Consider the following 19,288-nt stretch of genomic DNA (forward strand, 5'->3'; position numbering starts at 1 on the left):
CATATCAGGAAAGGATGAACAGGCTGGGTCTCTTTTCTCATGAAAAAAAGACTGAGGGGTGATCTAATAGAATTATGAAAGGTTTTGAGAGAGTGGATAGAGAGAGTGTGTTTCCACTTGTGGGGAAGAGCATAACTAGAGGTCATCAATATAAAGTCTCCAAACCTCCCGGACAACCAGGTGAGTTCGTAGATAGGCCCGCGGGAAGCCTCAGACCACAATTTCTGCATCTTAATCTTTCATTTTACCGTGCCTGAAGGGTAACCAACAAAACCAGTGAGAAACAAACAATGTAGACGGACAGGGCGCTGGAAATTCAGCCGTGACGCCTACCTGCCCAATCAAACTGGCTACCAATTGTTCTGGTCTGACGCCCCCTCGTTTGGCAGATTTGACCGAGTCAGAACTGATTCAGAAATGACTAATTCAGGTCATTAATAGTGGAAGAATGAATCAAATATTTAGTGGATTTCAACTCTGTATAAAATCTCCTAAGCTCTGCAAGCAAGTGCTTCTACCGCAATGAAAGCAACTGACAGACCAAGGCTGATGTGGGATACACAAAGAGGGTAGGTTGGGGGAGTGCATTTCAGTGATCATCCTCAATAATAATGTTGTTTTACTATCAGTAAACTTGAGCTATCTAAATATTAAATTAAATCAGCAGCTCCTTGAAAAAGACAATGGTTTTCTAGTTGGCTACGGATCTATGAATAAAAGTCAATGGTATGTTGTTATTTAATATCCAGCTATACCTAGTTAAATTTAGAGCCAAACCTTCAATTTCCTGCCGGAGACGTTGAACTGAATAGCAAACAGATTCCCTAAGATCCCTCCTTCGAAAAATGGTCTCAGTATTTTGCACTGCTCTGAATTATTTGCATGATATCAACTGTTGACTAGCAAAGTTAGCCCCAGTGAGTCAAAAGGCGTTCATTCTCCAAAATATCTTTAAAACAGATAAGAATCTAGCTTGATGAAAATAAAATCCCTATAAGCACTTATAATAGAACATTTAAAATGATATAGAAAAGTTGCCTTCTAAATCCGTGCTCATCTTTCCCAAAAGTCTGTGTTTGAATCTCTCCTATCAAGTGCAGGCCCTGCCACAGAGTTGAAACAGCCCTAATCAAGACACAAGGACATCATCTGAGACTGTGATCATGGTGAACTATACTCTCCTCATTCTTCTCCACCACATGGCAGCCACTAACTCGGTCAACGATATCAACCCCCTCCAACGCCTCAACTCTGTTTTCAAGCTAAGTGAGATTACTCTCTCTTACCGATCTAATTATAGCCAGAGTTTCTCCAGCACTGGCTTCTCTTAACAGCCTCACAATGTTACCTCTGGAGTCCCCAAGAGTCTATCCTTAGCCCCCTTGAATATGAGGGGTTGCGGAGACCATTTGAAGAAATGTGCTGCCCCTCATATTCTCAAGACATGGTGTTAGATTCCACATGTACACTGATGATACCTAGCTCTACTTCACCATCTCCCACGACCCCTCTGCTGCTTCTGTGTTAAGACTGTTTTTGTGTATTGGATGATGCACAATTTCCTCCAGTTAAACAATGGGAAGACAAAAGCCAATGCCTTCAGTTCCGCCACAAGCTCTGTACCCTCACCACTGCTGCCATCTCCGTCATCGCCACAGTCTGAGGTTGAAGCCGTGCAAAACCTTGGTGTGCAATTTGACCCCGAGCTGAGCATCTGATCCCATGTCCTCTTATCACAAAGACTGCGTATTTCCACCTCCGTTACATCTCCCGTCTTCACCCCTGCCTCAGCTTATCTGCTGACGAAACCCTCATTCAAGCCTTTCTCACCTCCAGACTCTTCTATTCCAATGCTCTCCTGGTCCCATCCTCCATAAACTTAAGCTCATCCTGAACTGTCTTCCCCTTATCAATTCATTGCCGCATACCTCCTCATCTATGCAACCTCCTTCAACCCTACAACTCTCCGAGAACTCTCATTTCTTCAAATGGCCTCCTCTGCATTCCTCACTCTTTCGCATGCTCCTCATCAGCCATCTCGGCCACAAACTCTGGAATTCCCTCCGTGAACATCTCCAGCTCTCTACTTCTCAGTTATTTAAGACCCTCCTTAAAACTTAAAACTATTTTTGTCTAATTACATTAAAGATGCTCTACAAATGCAATTGATGTTACTTTAACAAAAAGGTTTGGGTCAATTACTTACAGTTTCACTTCTGTTTGTAGTTTCTTCAAAGTCTTTCACACCCATTATTCCCTTCAGGCATAAAGCCTTGCAGCCCACAAAACCCATTTGGCAATCAAAGAAAAGCTCTCCCATCATCAGCACCTTGACAAAAACAGTAGGAATTATTATGGTTAAAGCAATGGATGCTACGTATACAAACATGAAAAAAATCCTTACTTTCTTTTTCTAAAGCCTATTAGCAAATGAATTAGCATAGATCATTAAAAGCTGTTTTATGCGGTTGACAGAAGTGGAAGTGAAACATAAAATCGCAAGTTAATAGAAATCAAAATAGTTTGCTGTGTAACTTAAATAAGCCAATTATAAAATTATGCATTTCACAATAAAAATTTGCAATTGTCCTCAAAATAATTATATCTCAACTCACTAATAAATCCATGGAGTTGTTACAAACAGTTCATGATTCTGTCCACTATGGTTTCTACTAAGCTCCCTTTTATGGAAGAGTAGGAACATAAAAATGTAATTACGACCACAGTGCTGTTTTAAGAATGATAGCCATGAGAAGTTTCAGCATCAGACTCCTCCAAGTTACCAAGTGTAGTGGGACGTTGTGACCAGACAGCAGAAATATTTTTCTGTTGTGAAAAATAGTTTCTGGGCAGACTACTATAATGGGAACAGCTGGCACTTCATCAAATCAAGGCCACAGAAGTTAAATTTATGGCCAGATCTACTCACAAACCAGGAATGACCATGTAAACAATTCTGTAGCTTGCTTACTTTCTGGCACCTAGCGAAAGGTTAGGTACAATCCCAGTTAGTACAGGATAAATTCAAAATATTTGCTTCGGCACAAATCTTTCAAAGGATGAGGGAAAAAAAAACTTTTTCTACACGTAATTTTTCTTCTGGCTTTTGCTGAAATATTTTGAAGTGCAGTATATTAAGAAAGCAGGCCGTTGTACAACTTTGTTTTAGTCGTACTGATTTTCGCTAATGGGATTCTATTTTGTTGATTACTCCTTAGCCAATGCTTAAGCAGATCAATTATTAAATTTGGCGTTGTATGAATCCTCGTGTGCGCGCAGCAACTTATTGTAATGAGAACTGTGATGAGAATGGATTATGTTTTCCACAAGACCAATATATAAATAGAATCATAGAAATTTATGGCACCGAAGGAGGCCATTCGGCCCATCGTGCCTGTGCCGGCCAAAATATACCGAGAATAACTGTAGGTTTTATTTTCAAACACAGTTCCATGATGATTTTGAACTCTTGCATAATTATGATCAATATAAATGCAGGGTTTTAAAACCAGTTTTCTACCTTCTTATCTCAACTCCTAATGGAAATCTGCTGTTAGATAAGGTAATGACTTCAGTCTTGGCCATTTTTCACACATATTACTGCCAACTGAGATCAGTACACATACTTTTAATGGAAATAATAGATTTTACTTGGCACATGCTTATTGTCATGAAGCACTTTCTGCATATTTGTCAGTTCATAAAATGGAAGCGCTTCCACAAAATATCAGGAAAATGGTATCAAGTGAAGTTAAGTTGCACTAATACATGTGTTTTAATTTATGAAATGACAGATTATAAAGTGATGCAATTAAAGGCATTTTTAATAGAAAAATGTTTTCCCCAACGTGTATAGTAATAATAGTAAATTAACAAATCGATGAGAAGGTACTATCACAGGAAGCTTTATTCCTACTTTTGGCAAAATATTGAAAAATACCTCAACTGTAGTCCCTTCTTGCTCCCAGCAAAGCACTTCTTTGGATTTCACCTTCTGAGGGCTATAATAGCTGCTCTCGGTTTGCATTTCTGTCAACTGTAACAAAATGACAATGCCTCGTTTCAAATACGTTGCATATTAGCAATAAATAGTCGTAATCTGTCATCTCAATACGCAAAATTGCTGCAGACAAATTAATCTTTTCATTCCAACCAAATTCTGTTATTACACAGGAAACAGGTGCAAAAAAACAGCTGTAACTGATTATCCACATCAGGATATAAGGCTCGCTGTTGACTATGATTTAATCACATCTAGATAATGACATGTATTTTGAACATAAGGTTAATGTTAAACTTCTCATGTTAACAATTTCTTTACATCTGCTAGTCAAATACCTTCATCACTGTCAAACCTGTATCTTTATTTAACTGAATAATTATGCAACTGGATGTGAAAATTAAAAAAAACTTGTCATCAAGCAAATCAACTGCAAAATCTTCTTGGGAATGATGTTCATATAGTAGCTTTTTTTTATTAATCATTTCAAAAATCAAAGCTCAGAAACAACGGCATCCAGCTACAAAATACCTTCATAATCAATCAGCAAGAAGTTTTCAAAATTGTCAGATTGAATTTAGATTCCAAATGATTATCAATGGTCAACTTACCCTTGACAATTATCTCAATTATACTGTCATGATTGGAAGCCATATTCATTCCTACAGTATGGAAATACCCACAGCTCTCATTACAAATCCATTTCCACTACTCATGTTGTGTAACTCATGTTACACATGTTGGCTTTTCATAGCTATGTTAATATGCCAAAAGGTAAAGACTTATGCATAACCTGTAGTCTTTATTACCTAACCAGCTTCATCTGTTAGCAATTATTTCAGAGGAAAAGCAATTAATTGACTAAAGGAACTCAAAATCTAGAAGAACAATTTTCAGCATTATTAAATCAACATAAGGATTAATTTGGCACCATCTTATACTGGAATGGTCCCAACAACATACAACAATAACGCAGCAAACTGACTCGATTTCTGACCCAAGTTAAGTGTAAATGAATTGCGAACATTTTTACTAGACAAATAGAACAATTGTAAGTAACACTTCTGAAAATTGGCGTGATTATATGAGACTTGGTAATCATACATTGTGAATATTATGCAATTACAGCTGGAATCCTTTAACATGCTAAATGAAAACAGAGCAAAACGCCAGGATAAATTTTAAATTGCATTTGAGAAGTCCTGAAATTTGTTCTCAATAAAATATTATATTTCAATTTAACTAAATTAGGTTAAAAACTTAATCCATTCCAAATAGTTGCAGTTTGTCTTAATGTGTCCTTTTTAAGCAGCGACGACTGAAGCTACTGTTTTAGGTCTGCTTTCTCCACATGGTCATTTCTGCAAATTAAACATTTCATACTGTAATTCTCTGCTGCAAAGATTGCTGCTACTTAACTTCACTGCTAAACACTTGATAATAGCCGGGACTGCTCATTAAAACTGTATACAAGTTTTATTTACAAATTAAACATGGATCCAATTCTTCTCGGAAGGCTGAGTGGCTGAAAAAGTTAGTGAGGTCAGTGAGATGCAGGTTCGGACCTCGGCAAGGAAAGACAGCTGAGAATTAGAGCACATTGTGCCCTGACTAGTTGAAACAGTGATTTCGAAAATATTTCCTGAAGGGATGGTAGAAGGAGGTTCAATAATAACTTTCAAGAGGGAACTGGATAAATACTTCAGAAGGAAAAAATTGCAGGGCTATGGAGAAAGAGTAGGGGAGTAATTGGATAGCTCTTTCAGAGAGCCGGCACAGGCACGACAGGCCGAATGGTCTCCTTCTGTGATGTGTGATACTACAATTCACTATGGGTATGGTTGTGCTCTGCAGTCTCTTGGCTCACTTTCTTTTTTTAAAAACACACTATTTGGGTCTGAAATGACAAAAATAGTACCGCATTTTTATAATCAGTAGTGAATTAAAAAATTGTACATTGAACACATTGCATATAATACATTAGTGTGTACCTGCATTTAGCAAGATAGATGCGTCATCTTTACAAGGGAAATTTGAATATTTGATCATTTACTTACAGGGCAATATACAATTGGTGTGCTGCATATTTTGCTAGTGTCCTCATCCAGGCTAACATCCCCAGTATTGAAGCACTGACCACACTCAATCAGCTTCACTGGGCAGGCCACATAGTTCGCATGCCAGATGCGAGACTCCCAAAGCAAATGCTTCATGCGGAGCTCCTTCATGGTAAATGAGCCAAAGGTGGGCAGCGGAAGCGTTACAAGGAAACCCTCAAAGCCTCCCTGGTAGAGTGCGGCACCACCGCTGACACCTGGGAGACCCTGGCCGAAGACCACCCGAGGTGGAGAAAGTGCATCCGGGAGGGTGGTGAGCTCTTCAAGTCTCAACGCAAAGAGCGTGAAGAGGTCAAGCGCAGACAGCGGAAGGTGCTCACAGCAAACCAGCCCCACCCACCCCTTCCCTCGACGAATGTCTGTTCCACCTGTAACAGGGTCTGTGGCTCTCGTATTGGACTGTTCAGCCACCAAAGAACTTACTTTGGGAGTGGAAGCAAGTCTTCCTCAATTCCGAGGGACTGCCTATGATGATAATGTAATGCATTAACAGGAAGCACAAAAAAGAATTGGCAGAGGCATCTACTGTATAGAATTAAATATGAAAGTCATCAAATTTTGAGAAAAGATTTAAATGGCAAGTTCCACAAAACAATTTAAATAGCCTCTGCCTTATTATTTGATAATATCTCCATCGCTCCCTGAACAAAATGTAAAAGTGGATTGGCAACAAAATAGGTTTTTCTACCTCGTAACGGAGCAAAACTGGACAAAAGATTGGTGTGGAATGTCCCAGCACTTCCTGACTTCGACCAGTAACCGCTTCAATTATCAACCTTACGCGCATATCAAATATAACAGCCAACATCAAATTCTGTGTTTACACTTAGATCATTTTATCAAACAGCCCAGTCGATTTTGAAGCATCCATTTCTAGTCGTCGTTATGTTACGTCTGCATCCTGGCTTTTCAGTCTCAGACACTGAAACTGTACCAGCAAGTCATGCACCATCATGCAAACAAAAAAGGAGGAAAATTACCTCATCCATGCCTTTGTTACCTCGAGACTTGGTTAGCCTCACACATTCTACCCTATGTAAACTTGAGCGGATCCAAATATTAACTTGCACCAAGTCCCATTCACCCGTCACCCCGTGCTCGCTGACCTACATTGGCTCCCAGTTAAGCAATGCCTCGATTTCAAAATACTCATCCTTGTTTTCAAATCACTCCATGGCTCGTCCCTCCCTATCTCTAATCTCGTTCAGCCTCACAGCCCGCCCCCGCCACCCCGCTCAAATTCTGCCCTCAAGCATTCCCTAATTATAACTGCTCAACCATCGGTGGCCATGCCTTCAGCTGTTTGGGCCCCAAACTCGAACTCCCTCCCTAAACCTCTCCGCCTCTCTTTCCTCCTTTGCGACGGTCCTTAAAATCTACCTCTTTGACTAAGGTTTTGGTCATCTGCCGTAATTTCTTGTGGCTTGGTGTCAAATTTTTGTCTTGTATCACTCCTGTGAAGCGCCTTGGGACTTTTTAAACCAGATTAAAGGCGCTATATAAAATGCAATTTGTTGTTGTTGTAATGCTTTCCGAACTGATTCTATAAACTCACATTTATTAGAGTGCCTTCACTTACACAGCAGTATATTAACAGATTAATTTTATTCAAAAAAATTAAAGCGCATAATATAAAGTTGTGCTGAGTTGAGCAAAGATTTATTTTAAATACCAAAGCAAAATACTGTGGATGCCTGAAATCTGAAAAAAAAAGAAAATGCTGGAAATACTCAGCAGATCAGGCAGCATCTGTGGAGAAACAGAGTTAACGTTTCAGGTCGATGACCTTTCATCAGAACTCGGTTTTCTGTTTTGTAGCCAACCTGCTATCCTTTCCGCTGCTGGATGAGAGCGCTTTTTTTGCACCAATTTCACCAAGATATCTTTAAAAAGTCTACCTTTCTACATTAAAACTTGCATTTTTCATATTTTTTAAATACTTGGTTCAGCATTATTGGAAAATTATTTTGAAACTGCTTCCTATATACTGTACCAATGGCCTTTTCCAATTTTATATCTAACAAAGAGCCGGCACAGGCACGATGGGTTTAATAGTCTTCGTCTGTGCTCAGTATAAGAAGAAAGAAATAGGAGCAGGAGTAGGCCATGTGGTCCCACGAGCCTGCTCCACCATTCAATAAGATCATGCCTGATCCGACCCTGGCCTCAACTCCACTTCCCTGCCCGCTCCCAATAACCTTTGACTCCATCATCATTCAAAAATCAGTCTATCTCCATCTTAAATATATTCAAAGGCCCAGCCTCCACAGCTCGTTAGGGTAGAGAATTTAAAAGATTCACGACCCTCAGAGAAGAAATTCCTCCTCATTTCAGTTTTAAATTGGCCACTCCTTATACTGAAACAATGCCCCCTAGTTCCAGATTCCCCCATGAGGGGAAACATCCTCTCTGCATCTGCCCAGTCAAGCCCCCTCAGAATCTTATACGTTTCAATAAGATCACCTCTCATTCTTCTAAACTCCAAGGAGTATAGGCCCAACCTGCTCAACCTTTCTTCTTCTGACAACCTCTTCATCTCAGATGTTGTATAATTCAGAGAAACATAGAAAATAAGAGCAGTAGTAGGCCATTCGGCCCTTCGAGCCTGCACTGCCATTCAATACGATTATGGCTGATCCTCTATCTCAACACCATATTCCCGCTTTCTCCCCATACCCCTTGATGCTTTCGGTGTCTAGAAATCTATCTATCTCCTTCTTAAATATATTCAATAGCCTTTTGTGGTAGAGAATTCCACAGGTTCACCACCTTCTGAGTGAAGAAATTTCTCATCTCCTCAATTTCCTACCCCATATTCTGAGACTGTGATTTGACGGTCTTCATCAGAGGCAGTCCCTCGAAATCGAGGAAGACTTGCTTCCATTCTAAAAATGAGTTCTTAGTAACTGAGCAGTTCAATACGGGAATTACAGTTTCTGTCACAGGTGGGACAGTCGTTTGCCGCACACTCCTTCCGCTGCCTGCGCTTGGTTTCTGCATGCTCTCAGCGATGAGACTGGAGATGCTCACCGCCCTCTCGGATGCACTTCCTCCAGTTAGGGCGGTCTTTGGCCAGGGACTCCCAGGTGTCGGTGAGGATGCTGCATTTTATCAAGGCGGCTTTGAGGGTGTCCCTGAAACGTTTCCTCTGCTCACCTTGGGCTCGCTTGCCATGTGGGAGTTCCGAGTAGAGTGCTTGCTTTGGGAGTCTTGCGTCAGGCTTGCGAACAATGTGGCCCGCCCAGCAGAGCTGGTCGAGTGTGGTCAGTGCTTCGATGCTGGCCTGATCGAGGACGCTAACGTTGGTGCATCTGTCCTCCCAGGGGATTTGCAGGATCTTGCGGAGACATCGTTGGTGGTGATTTGAGGTGTCTGCTGTATGTGGTCCACGTCTCAGTCATACAGGAGTACGGGTATCACTACAGCCCTGTAGACCATGAGCTTGGTGGCAGATTTGAGGGACTGATCTTCGAACACTCTTTTCCTCAGGCTGCGCTGGCGCACTGGAGGCGGTGTTGAATCTCGTCGTTGATGTTTGCCCTTGTTGATAATAGGTTCCCGAGATATGGAAAGTGATTCGATGTGCCAGCACCAGAATATTGGTACCGTTTCAAATCCAGCCCCATGTTTTTGGCCTCACCACGTTTCGAGATCTTTCACTAATTTTTTTTGGTCTTCACAGAAAAGTTCTGCGAATGAGTTATGCTTAAGTGTTGTGTTTTCAAAACAAAATGTTCTCAAAAAGAAACAACGGCTGAATCCACTTAGATAAGGGTTTGTTTGGTTACAGGTCAGGCATTGATGATGTGTATTAAAGCCAGATGTACCAGTGTGTGGAATGTTGTGGCCCACAGTTTATTTCAAACTGAGATAATGAGTATCAATTGTCTGATCCCAGGTGTATTAAACCGGAGTGGCCCTTCGCCGTTTTGAGTGGAGCAGGGGGATCTTTTCCTTTTTGCCGTACCCCAAAGGGCAGAGGATAGATGGCGGGGTTTAACTTATAGGCAGACTGGCGAATCACTGAACGGCAAACGAGTCAGAAGGACAACTCTCGAGCTGGAAACAACGCCAGAAAAAGACAAAGCGACACGTGGCCGGTCTGCCAGCTGGCTAGGGCTGGCAAAGAAGACTGCCGTAGCAAGGTGAAATTCGACTGATCTCAAACAATGTTCCCACTAAATTTGTTTGACCTGGGCTATTCAAATTACTGCATTTGCGCATTTTTGTATTGAACAGCCGGCTGTGTGGGTTCCCTGGAGCACTACACGGCCACATAGCTTACAGGGAACACTGATTTCAAGCCCAGGCCCAGTCAGAATCAGAAAGTTGACCAGGAAACTTGAAGAAAGACCACTAATGATAGTGTAGCCAATGTTCCCTTTCAGCGGCGCCACTGCTCTGCAGCTCCCACGCAGCCGGCTCACCGGCTTTTAAATAGGAAAAACCACGCATGCATTGAGTGTAGCATATTATTATTGTTTTTCTTGTTCCCAAGGAGGGTTCTGTACTTAGCTCAATCAGGGGGAGATTAGATGACATCTCTTATTCTGTACATTCAATTGCTGTCTGTAAATTAAAGTGCGAGGCCTTTGAAAAGATTGGAGATGCGCTCTTGAGGGTACATGCAAAAGGCCTAGTAATTCAATTCCTCTGGAAGTGTCAGCTGTGGCTCAGTGGGTAGCACTCTCGCCTCGGAGTCAGAAGGTTGTGGGTTCAACTCCCAGTCAAGGCACATTAATTTCAGTTGACACTCCAGTGCAGTGGCCAGAGGAATTGATGCATTTTATTTTACCAATAGCTATTAAACCATCTGCCCCGTCTGCTCTCTCAGGTGGACGTAAAAGATCCCACGGCACTATTTCGAAGAAGAGCAGAGGAGTTATCCCTGATGTCCTGGTAAATGTTATCATCATCATAGGCAGTCCATCGAAATTGAGGAAAACTTACTTCCACTCAAAGTGAGTTCTCAGGTGACTGAACAATCCAATACGGGAATTACCGTCTCTGCCACAGGTGGTTCAGACAGTCGTTGAAGGAAAGGGTGGGTGGGGAGTCTGGTTTGCCGCACGCTCCTTCCGCTATCTGCGCTTGTTTTCTGCATGCTCTCGGCAACAAGACTCGAAATGCTCAGCGCCCTCTGGATGCTCTTCTTCCACTTAGGCCAGGGATTCCCAGGTGCCGGTGGGCATGTTGCACTTTATCAAGGAGGCTTTGAGGGTGTTCTTGAAACGTTTCCTCTGCCCACCTGGAGCTCGCTTGCCGTGTCGGAGATATGAGTAGAGCGCTTGCTTTGGGAGTCCTGTGTCAGGCATGCGGACGATGTGGTCCGCCCAACGAAGCTGGTCGAGTGTGGTCAGTGTTTCAATGCTGGGGATGTTGGCCTGATTGAGAACACTGATGTTGGTGCGTCTATCTACCCAGTGGATTTGCAGGATCTTGCGGAGGCAGCGCGGGTGTTAATCCCTCAATCAACGTAACAAAAAAAAAATGATTATCTGGTCATTATCACATTGCCGTTTGTGGAAGTGCCCAAGCTTCCAATGGGTGGCTGGCCGCATGCACATTACACACCGGATGTGCACCACTCACTGTATTGGTGAAGGCAGAAAAAGAGACATTCACAGCCTACACCTAAAACAGGCATTATATGCCTTTTGCATCTGCAAGTAGAAGGCCTAATGTCAGTTTGAGCACACTATGCAAAATTGGGCTGCTGCATGCAGCTGATGCAGTCGACCACACCATCCTCCTCCGGGACCGTCTTCATTTGGTTCCATTGTAACCTATCCAATCATAGCCTGAGGAACTCCAGCAATGGCTTCAGTTCATGATCCATTAGCTCTGGAGTACTTACACCACCCCCTCCTTGGCAACATTGTGATGTTTATTTCCGGAATTGTTTAGATTGATTTTGCTCGCTCATCTTCGGTGAACTGCTGGATTTTTAGTTCATTACATTGAATTTACAGGCCATTCCCATGGTCCAGTCCCTTGTTTATTCTCCACACAAGCCTCCTCTCACTACTCTTCATCTAACCCTTTCAGTGCTACCTTCTATTCCTTTCTCCCTCATGGACCTATCTAGCTTTCCCTTAAATGCATCAATGATCTTCCCCTCAACTACATAACGTGTGGTAGTGAGTTTCACATTCTCACCATCTCTGGATAAAGTGTCTCCTGAATTTCCTATTGGTGACCATCTTATATTTTAATTTTGGACTCCTCTGCAAGTAGAAACAACTTGCCCCAAATTTCCCCATGAGTTGCCCCGTTTTTTTTTGGTGTAACTTGATTTTTCTGGTGTATCTTTTCAGTTGCAAATATGGCCATTTAATTTGTGCCAGTGTTAGTGAGCTAGTCAGATTTTTTGTTAAGTCAGGTTTTTTTTTCCCCAAAAGGGGGCGTTCCCAGCCACTTACTACATTTATGCCAATTTGGCAGAAAATAGTTGTATTAAACTAACTTAGGGCAGTGTATGTGCCCATTTTTGTCCGCACAGAAAGACCTTACTTACAGCAAATGAATCGGCGCAAGTAACCACATTTAAAGCACCAACAAGCACCAAACAAAGCACAAAAAGTAATAAGCAATTAATTAACAAATAAAATAGAAGGAACCCTGCCCCTAAAGCACCAAAATCAATCCGTAAATAATAAAAAAAATAGAAGTCCTACCTTTGGGAACGCAGCGGGCCGCCGATGAGGGAGCCCATTCGGCCAGGGCTAGGGACGGCGTGCATCGGGCCCCTCCCACACAGCCTGCAGCACGCATTTGCAGAAACGGCCTGCCAGGAGCTACTGCACATGTACGCAGACTCGCACGTACATGTGCAGAGATCCCGGCATTGTTTTCAGCGCCGGGACTTGACTCCGCCCCCAATCCATTGGGCCACAATGCGCCACGACCGAGGAGAGGTTGGGGAGCGGCCAGAATACGGAGGTCTCTTTTCGGCACGCTTGGAGGCAGACAAAAGTGGCGCACCTCAGGTGAGGGTGCCGAGAAAACAGGTTAGGGAAATTCTAGCCCAACATCTCTGTATCTACTCTATCAAACCATTTCATAATTTTAAAGATCTCTATTAGGTCACCATTCCGCCTTCTCTGTTCTCGAGAAAAGAGCCCCAGCCTGTTCAATCTTTCTTGATAGTCGTAACCTGTCAGTTCTGGCACCATCATTTTTGCACCTTTATATCCTGTGTCTCTATACCCTTTTTGTAATATGGAGATCATTTATTAACATAAATTCACTATAGATGATGTGCATGCGCTCGCACATATGAATGTACACAATGCAGAGAAATTAAGTATGTATAAGGTTCAGCATTACAGGTGGAATACATTATGAAAATAGTACTTTTATTTATCACTACCATATGTAAAACATGAAATATTTGCTGCATTACTGCACACTAATCGCAGACAAATAGCTCACCTGAGGCCGAACATTAATCACTTCAGAATCTACAAATACAGCAAAAAAACTACCCAGGATAATTGACTAAAAATTGCACAGCATGATTTTTTTGGACTGCAATTGTGGTCCTTTTTTTCCCAAAAACGATAAAAGGATCAGTTCTTTGGCCACAACTCATCTTGAATATGGATCAAACTGAAGTTGATAATTCTGGTCGCTAACCATCTCCTTTCGCCTTGTGCTATCATCCCTTTTGACATTTAATCTCTCCTGCCTTCGACCCAATCACAGACCTTCCCTTTTGTTCTTTGCTCTCCTCCCCCTTTCCGTGCCTCTGCACTGGCTTAAAACTTCTTACATCTTTAACTTTTTCCAGTTCTGACGAAAGGACCTGAAACATTAACTCTGTTTCTCTCTTCACAGATGCAGCCTGACCTGCTGAGTATTTCCAGCGTTTTCTGTTTTTATTTCAGAGTTCCAGCATCCGCAGTATTTTACTTTTTGATAATTTTCAAGTGTTCTTGTTTTCACTGTTTACCATGAAGAAAAACCATCAGTTGGTAGAAGTGCAAATGGGCCATTCAGGCCAGAAGTTCACAGGTTCAACTCTGAACCTGTGCTGAGCAGCAGACGCATAACAAATGGCTTAAATACCCTTCGGCTCGAGAGGAGGGTGTGGGGAGGGGGAATCATCCAGGCTTTCTGCTTCTGACCACTATCCAGTAGCTGTCCCCCCCACCCCCTCCCCCACCGACCCCACCTCCAGAAAGTGTGCCTGCAGATATCAGATGAGAAAAAGTTCGGCTTTAGCAGTGATGTCAGCAAAGTCAAATACTAACTATCTTCGCTGAGACACTAACCACTTCTGCAAAATACAAGGGTAGCTAACTCCCATGCAACTGCACCTCAACAGGAGACATTGGGGCCAAAATTGCCCTCCGACCAAAACGGGGCACACTCACTGTTTTCTTTGATGATTTACCGCCCCAATCGTTGGGGCAATGTGTCGAGCGATTTTGCACTCTTTTCAATGTTTCTTCTGGTGGGGCGGGGTTTCGGGCAGTGGTGGGACGGAAGTCGGGTGGTGTCAATTACGACGTCAGCGCGACGCGTCACAACGTCCCTCCCTTTCAGTTATATGGGAGGGCCGCTGCGAGCTCTGCAGAGACTTTAGTACTGCCCACTGAGCCAACGGGGAGGGTTTCAGCTGGGCCAGCGGTCCCATACCCAAGAGGGGATGACGGGCTGCCTGCCTGTTGGTGGCCCAGCCAAATACATAGCCGTCATTGTCGGGCCGACTTCGGAGTCGGCCAACACTTAAAATAAAATACCAGCTTCGGTACTGTGCCCTCCCCTTTCAGGGCAGACATACCGCCCAGCCAGGGAAAGCTGTCGGTGGCACTGACCGGCGGCCACTCCAATCCCACGGTGCAGAAAGGGGTCACCATCAGTCATTAAGGAGTCGGCATGTGGCCAAAGGGCAGAAACACGAGCAGGGCGGTATCCTACCGCCACAAAATGGGAGGGTGACAATTTCCAAAATGTCAGCCCCTCCGCTCCGACTGAGCGGTAGCTCCTTATCGCCCCGGTAACGGCTCTTTTAAAAAAGAGGGCAATGGCCCCAATGTCTTCAGAACAGGAGTGTGGCTAAAATAGTTTATCTTTGTATGTCTGCGCTCCAAGGTCAGATCCCGAAAAAAAAAACATAGAAACAGAAAATGGATGCAGGAGTAGGCCATTCGGCCCTTCGAGCCTGCACCACCATTTAATAAGATCATGGCTGATCATTCCCTCAGTAGCCCTTTCGTGCTTTCTCTCCATACACCTTGATCCCTTTAGCCGTAAGGGCCACATCTAACTCCCTCTTGAATATATCCAATGAACTGGCATCAACAACTCTCTGCGGCAGAGAATTCAACAGGTTAACAACTCAGTGAAGAAGTTTCTCTTCATCTCAGTCCTAAATGGTCTACCCCTTATCCTAAGACTGTGTCCCCTGGTTCTGGACTTCTCCAACATCGGGAACAATCTACCCACCTCTAACCTGTCCCGTCCCGTCAGAATCTTGTATGTTTCTATGAGATCCCCTCTCATCCTTCTAAACTCCAATATATAAAGGCCCAGTTAATCCAGTGTCTCCTCATGTGTCAGTCCGGCCATCCCAGGAATCAGTCTGGTGAACCTTCGCTGCACTCCTTCAATAGCAAGAACGTCCTTCCTCACATTAGGAGACCAAAATTGAACACAATATTCCAGGTGAGGCCTCACCAATGCCCTGTACAACTGCAGTAAGACTCCCTGCTCCTGCACTCAAATCCCCAAGCTACGAAGGCCATCATACCATTTGCCTTCTTTACCGCCTGCTGAACCTGTACGCCAACCTTCAATGACTGATGAACCATGACACCCAGGTCTCATTGCACCTCCCCTTTTCTTAATCTGCCACCATTCAGATAATATTCTGTCTTCGCGTTTTTGCCCCCAAAGTGGATAACGTCACAATTATCCACATTATACTGCATCTGCCATGCATTTGCCCATTCACCTAACCTGTCCAAGTCACCCTGCAGCCTCTTAGCGTCCCCCTCACAGCTCACACCGCCACCCAGTTTAGTGTCATCTGCAAACTTGGAGATATTACACTCAGTTCCTTCATCCAAATCATTGATGTATATTCTAAAGAGCTGGGGTCCCAGCACTGAGCCCTGCGGCACTCCACTGGTCACTGCCTGCCATTTTGAAAAGGACCCGTTTATCCCGACTCTCTGCTTCCTGTCTGCCAACCAGTTCTCTATCCACGTCAGTATATTACCCCCAATACCATGTGCTTTAATTTTGCACACCAATCTCTTGTGTGGGACCTTGTCAAAGGCCTTTTGAAAGTCCAAATACACTACATCCACTGGTTCTCCCTTGTCCACTCTACCAGTTACATCCTCAAAAAATTCTAGAAGATTTGTCAAGCAGGATTTCCCTTTCATAAATTCATGTTGACTTGGACCATTCCTGTCACTGCTTTCCAAATGTGCTACTATTTCATATTTAATAATTGATTCCAACATTTTCCCCACTACTGATGGAAGGCTAACCAGTCTATAATTACCCATTTTCTCTCTCCTTTCTTAAAAAGTGGTGTTACATTAGCTACCCTCCAGTCCATAGGAACCGATCCAGAGTCGATAGACGGTTGGAAAATGATCACCAATGAATCCACGATTTCTAGGGCTACTTCCTTAAGTACTCTTGGATGCAGACTATCAGACCCCCGAGATTTATCGGCCTTCAATCCCATCAATTTCCCTGACACAATTTCCCACCTAATAAGGATTTCCTTCAGTTCCTCCTTCTCACTAGACCCTTGGTCCCCTAGTATTTCAGGAAGGTGATGTGTGTCTTCCTTCATGAAGACAGAACCAAAGTATTTGTTTAACTGGTCCGCCATTTCTTTGTTCCCCATTATAAGTTCACCTGAATCTGACTGCAAGGGACCTACGTTTGTCTTCACTAATCTTTTTCTCTTCACATATCTATAGAAGCTTTAGCAGTTAGTTTTTATGTTCCCAGCAAGCTTCCTATCATACTCTACTTTCCCCCTCCTAATTAAACCCTTTGTTCTCCTCTGCTGTATTACAAATTTCTCCCAGTCCTCAGGTTTGCTGCTTTTTCTGGCCAATTTATATGCCTCTTCCTTGGATTTAACACTATCCTTAATTTCCCTTGTTAGCCACGGTTGAGCCACCTTCCCCGCTTTATTTTTACTCCAGACAGGGATGTACAATTGTTGAAGTTCATCCATGTGATCTTTAAATGTTTGCCATTGCCTATCCACCATTAACCCTTTGAGTATCATTTGCCAGTCTATTCTAGCCAATTCACGTCTTATACCATCGAAGTTATCTTTCCTTTAGTTCTGGACCCTAGTCTCTGAATTAACTGTGTCACTCTCCATCTTGATAAAGAATTCTACCATATATGGTCACTCTTCCCCAAGGGGCCTCGCACAACAAGATTGCTAATTAGTCCTTTCTCATTCCACATCACCCAGTCTAGGATGGCCAGCCCTCTAGTTGGTTCCTCGACATATTGGTCGAGAAAACCATCCCTAATACACACCAGGAAATCCTCCTCCACCGCATTGCTACCAGTTTGGTTAGCCTAATCAATATGTAGATTAAAGTTGCTCATGATAACTGCTGTACCATTATTGCACACATCTCTAATGTCTTGTTTGATGCTGTCTGTCCCCAACCTCACTACTACTGTTTGGTGGTCTGTACACAACTCCCACTAGCGTTTTCTGCCCTTTGGTATTCCGTAGCTCCACCCATACCGATTCCACATCATCCAAGCTAGTCCTTCCTTACTATTGCATTAATTTCCTCTTTAACCAGCAATGCCACCCCACCTCCTTTTCCATTCTGTCTATCCTTCCTAAATATTGAATACCCCTGGATGTTGAGTGAACTATTTAGATAGAGTAAATAAAGAGAAACTGTTTCAAATGGCTGAAGGATCATTAACGGGAGAGCACAGGTTTACTGTGATTTGCAAAAGAACCAAAGGCGACATGAAGAAAAACTTGTTTATGCAATGAGTGGTTAGGATTTGGAATGCACTGCCTGCTAGGGTGGTGGATGCAGATTCAATAGTAGCTTCAAAAGGGAATTGGATAAATATTTGAAAGAGAAAAAATTGCAATGATATGGGGAAAGAGTTGGACTAACTGAATTACTTGACAGAGCCAGCACAAATTAGATGGGCTGAATGGCTTCCTTCTGTGCTGTACTATTCTATGATTCTAATAATAACTGGTATGTATATAGCGCATTTACGTAGTTTAACTTCCCAAGGCGCTTCACAGGATACCAACCCAAAGAAGGAGATATTAGGACAGGTAGAGGCAGGAGTGAGAGAAGTGGAGAGGTTTTGAAAAGGAATTCCAGAGCTTAGGACCTGGATAAAGTTCTGGCCGCCAATGGTGGGGCAAAGCAAGTGGGGGCGGTGAGGGAGTTGCACAGAAGACCAGAGCTAGAGGTACGTAGCGTTCAAAATGCTGCAGCATCATGCTGCCTGTGCAACATATTTGTAGTCCCTCATCAATGCTGACCAAAACAAACACACCTATCTTTGTTGGCGTACAAAACTATCCAAGAACAACTAAGTAAAATAGTCGTCAGCTCTAGTTCTACTTCTTACAAACCTTAAAAGTGACAGTTGCTTTGGTGCAGTAGAATCCCACAGAAACCACTGGATCCTTGGGAGGCATTGATCTCAGACGATTTATTTTGACGCCATTTTCATCAACTTCGTAGCTCTCATCTCCCTCTTCAGGATAACTGACTAGTGCAGGAACGAGGGACCACGCCCAAGATACCCATCCTTGGTCATCATCGTCATCCTGCTGCAGCAGCTGCTGTTGGCCATCCACATTCTGGTACTGCATTGCATGTTGTCCTTGTATCCCTACTTCAGATTCACAACCTGCAAACACAAATTTAATGCTGTAACAAAACACTTCAGCTAGATTATACCCCATCTCCCCATCAAAAGTGAAACCTCCCAACTAGCGGCTTGCGTCAGCTACCAATCTCGATCAATCCTGGGCATAGCAAAGCCGGCCACGGCCACATTATTGCAGTAGGTGACTGCTTTGCAAAGCACCTCAGTTTAGTCCGCAAGCGTGACCCTGAGCTTACGGTCACCTGTCATTTTAATTCTCCAGACCACTCCTACTCTAACCTCTGCCTCCTGCACT

The 19,288-nt window shown here is 43.2% G+C and overlaps 1 protein-coding gene across 9 annotated transcripts in view; it reads right to left on the reverse strand.

The window, feature by feature from the left end:
• The window catches only part of LOC139277917 (intermembrane lipid transfer protein VPS13B-like), a 1,209,249-nt gene that overhangs the window by 1,017,198 nt on the left and 172,763 nt on the right, over positions 1 to 19,288 (reverse strand). For 8 of the 9 annotated variants that reach the window (XM_070896555.1, XM_070896554.1, XM_070896561.1 and 5 more), the window contains exons 8-10: positions 18,734 to 19,014; positions 3,941 to 4,036; positions 2,207 to 2,329 (exon numbers count right to left, since the gene is read on the reverse strand). In XM_070896555.1, coding sequence (XP_070752656.1) covers positions 2,207 to 2,329; positions 3,941 to 4,036; positions 18,734 to 19,014 — 500 coding nt within the window. Of the gene's footprint in view, positions 1 to 2,206; positions 2,330 to 3,940; positions 4,037 to 5,283; positions 5,362 to 18,733; positions 19,015 to 19,288 lie in introns of those variants that run through there. The other variant, XM_070896605.1, reaches the window with a different exon arrangement.

This window comes from Pristiophorus japonicus, chromosome 1, assembly GCF_044704955.1.
Source record: "Pristiophorus japonicus isolate sPriJap1 chromosome 1, sPriJap1.hap1, whole genome shotgun sequence".
NCBI classification, from domain to species: domain Eukaryota; kingdom Metazoa; phylum Chordata; class Chondrichthyes; family Pristiophoridae; genus Pristiophorus; species Pristiophorus japonicus.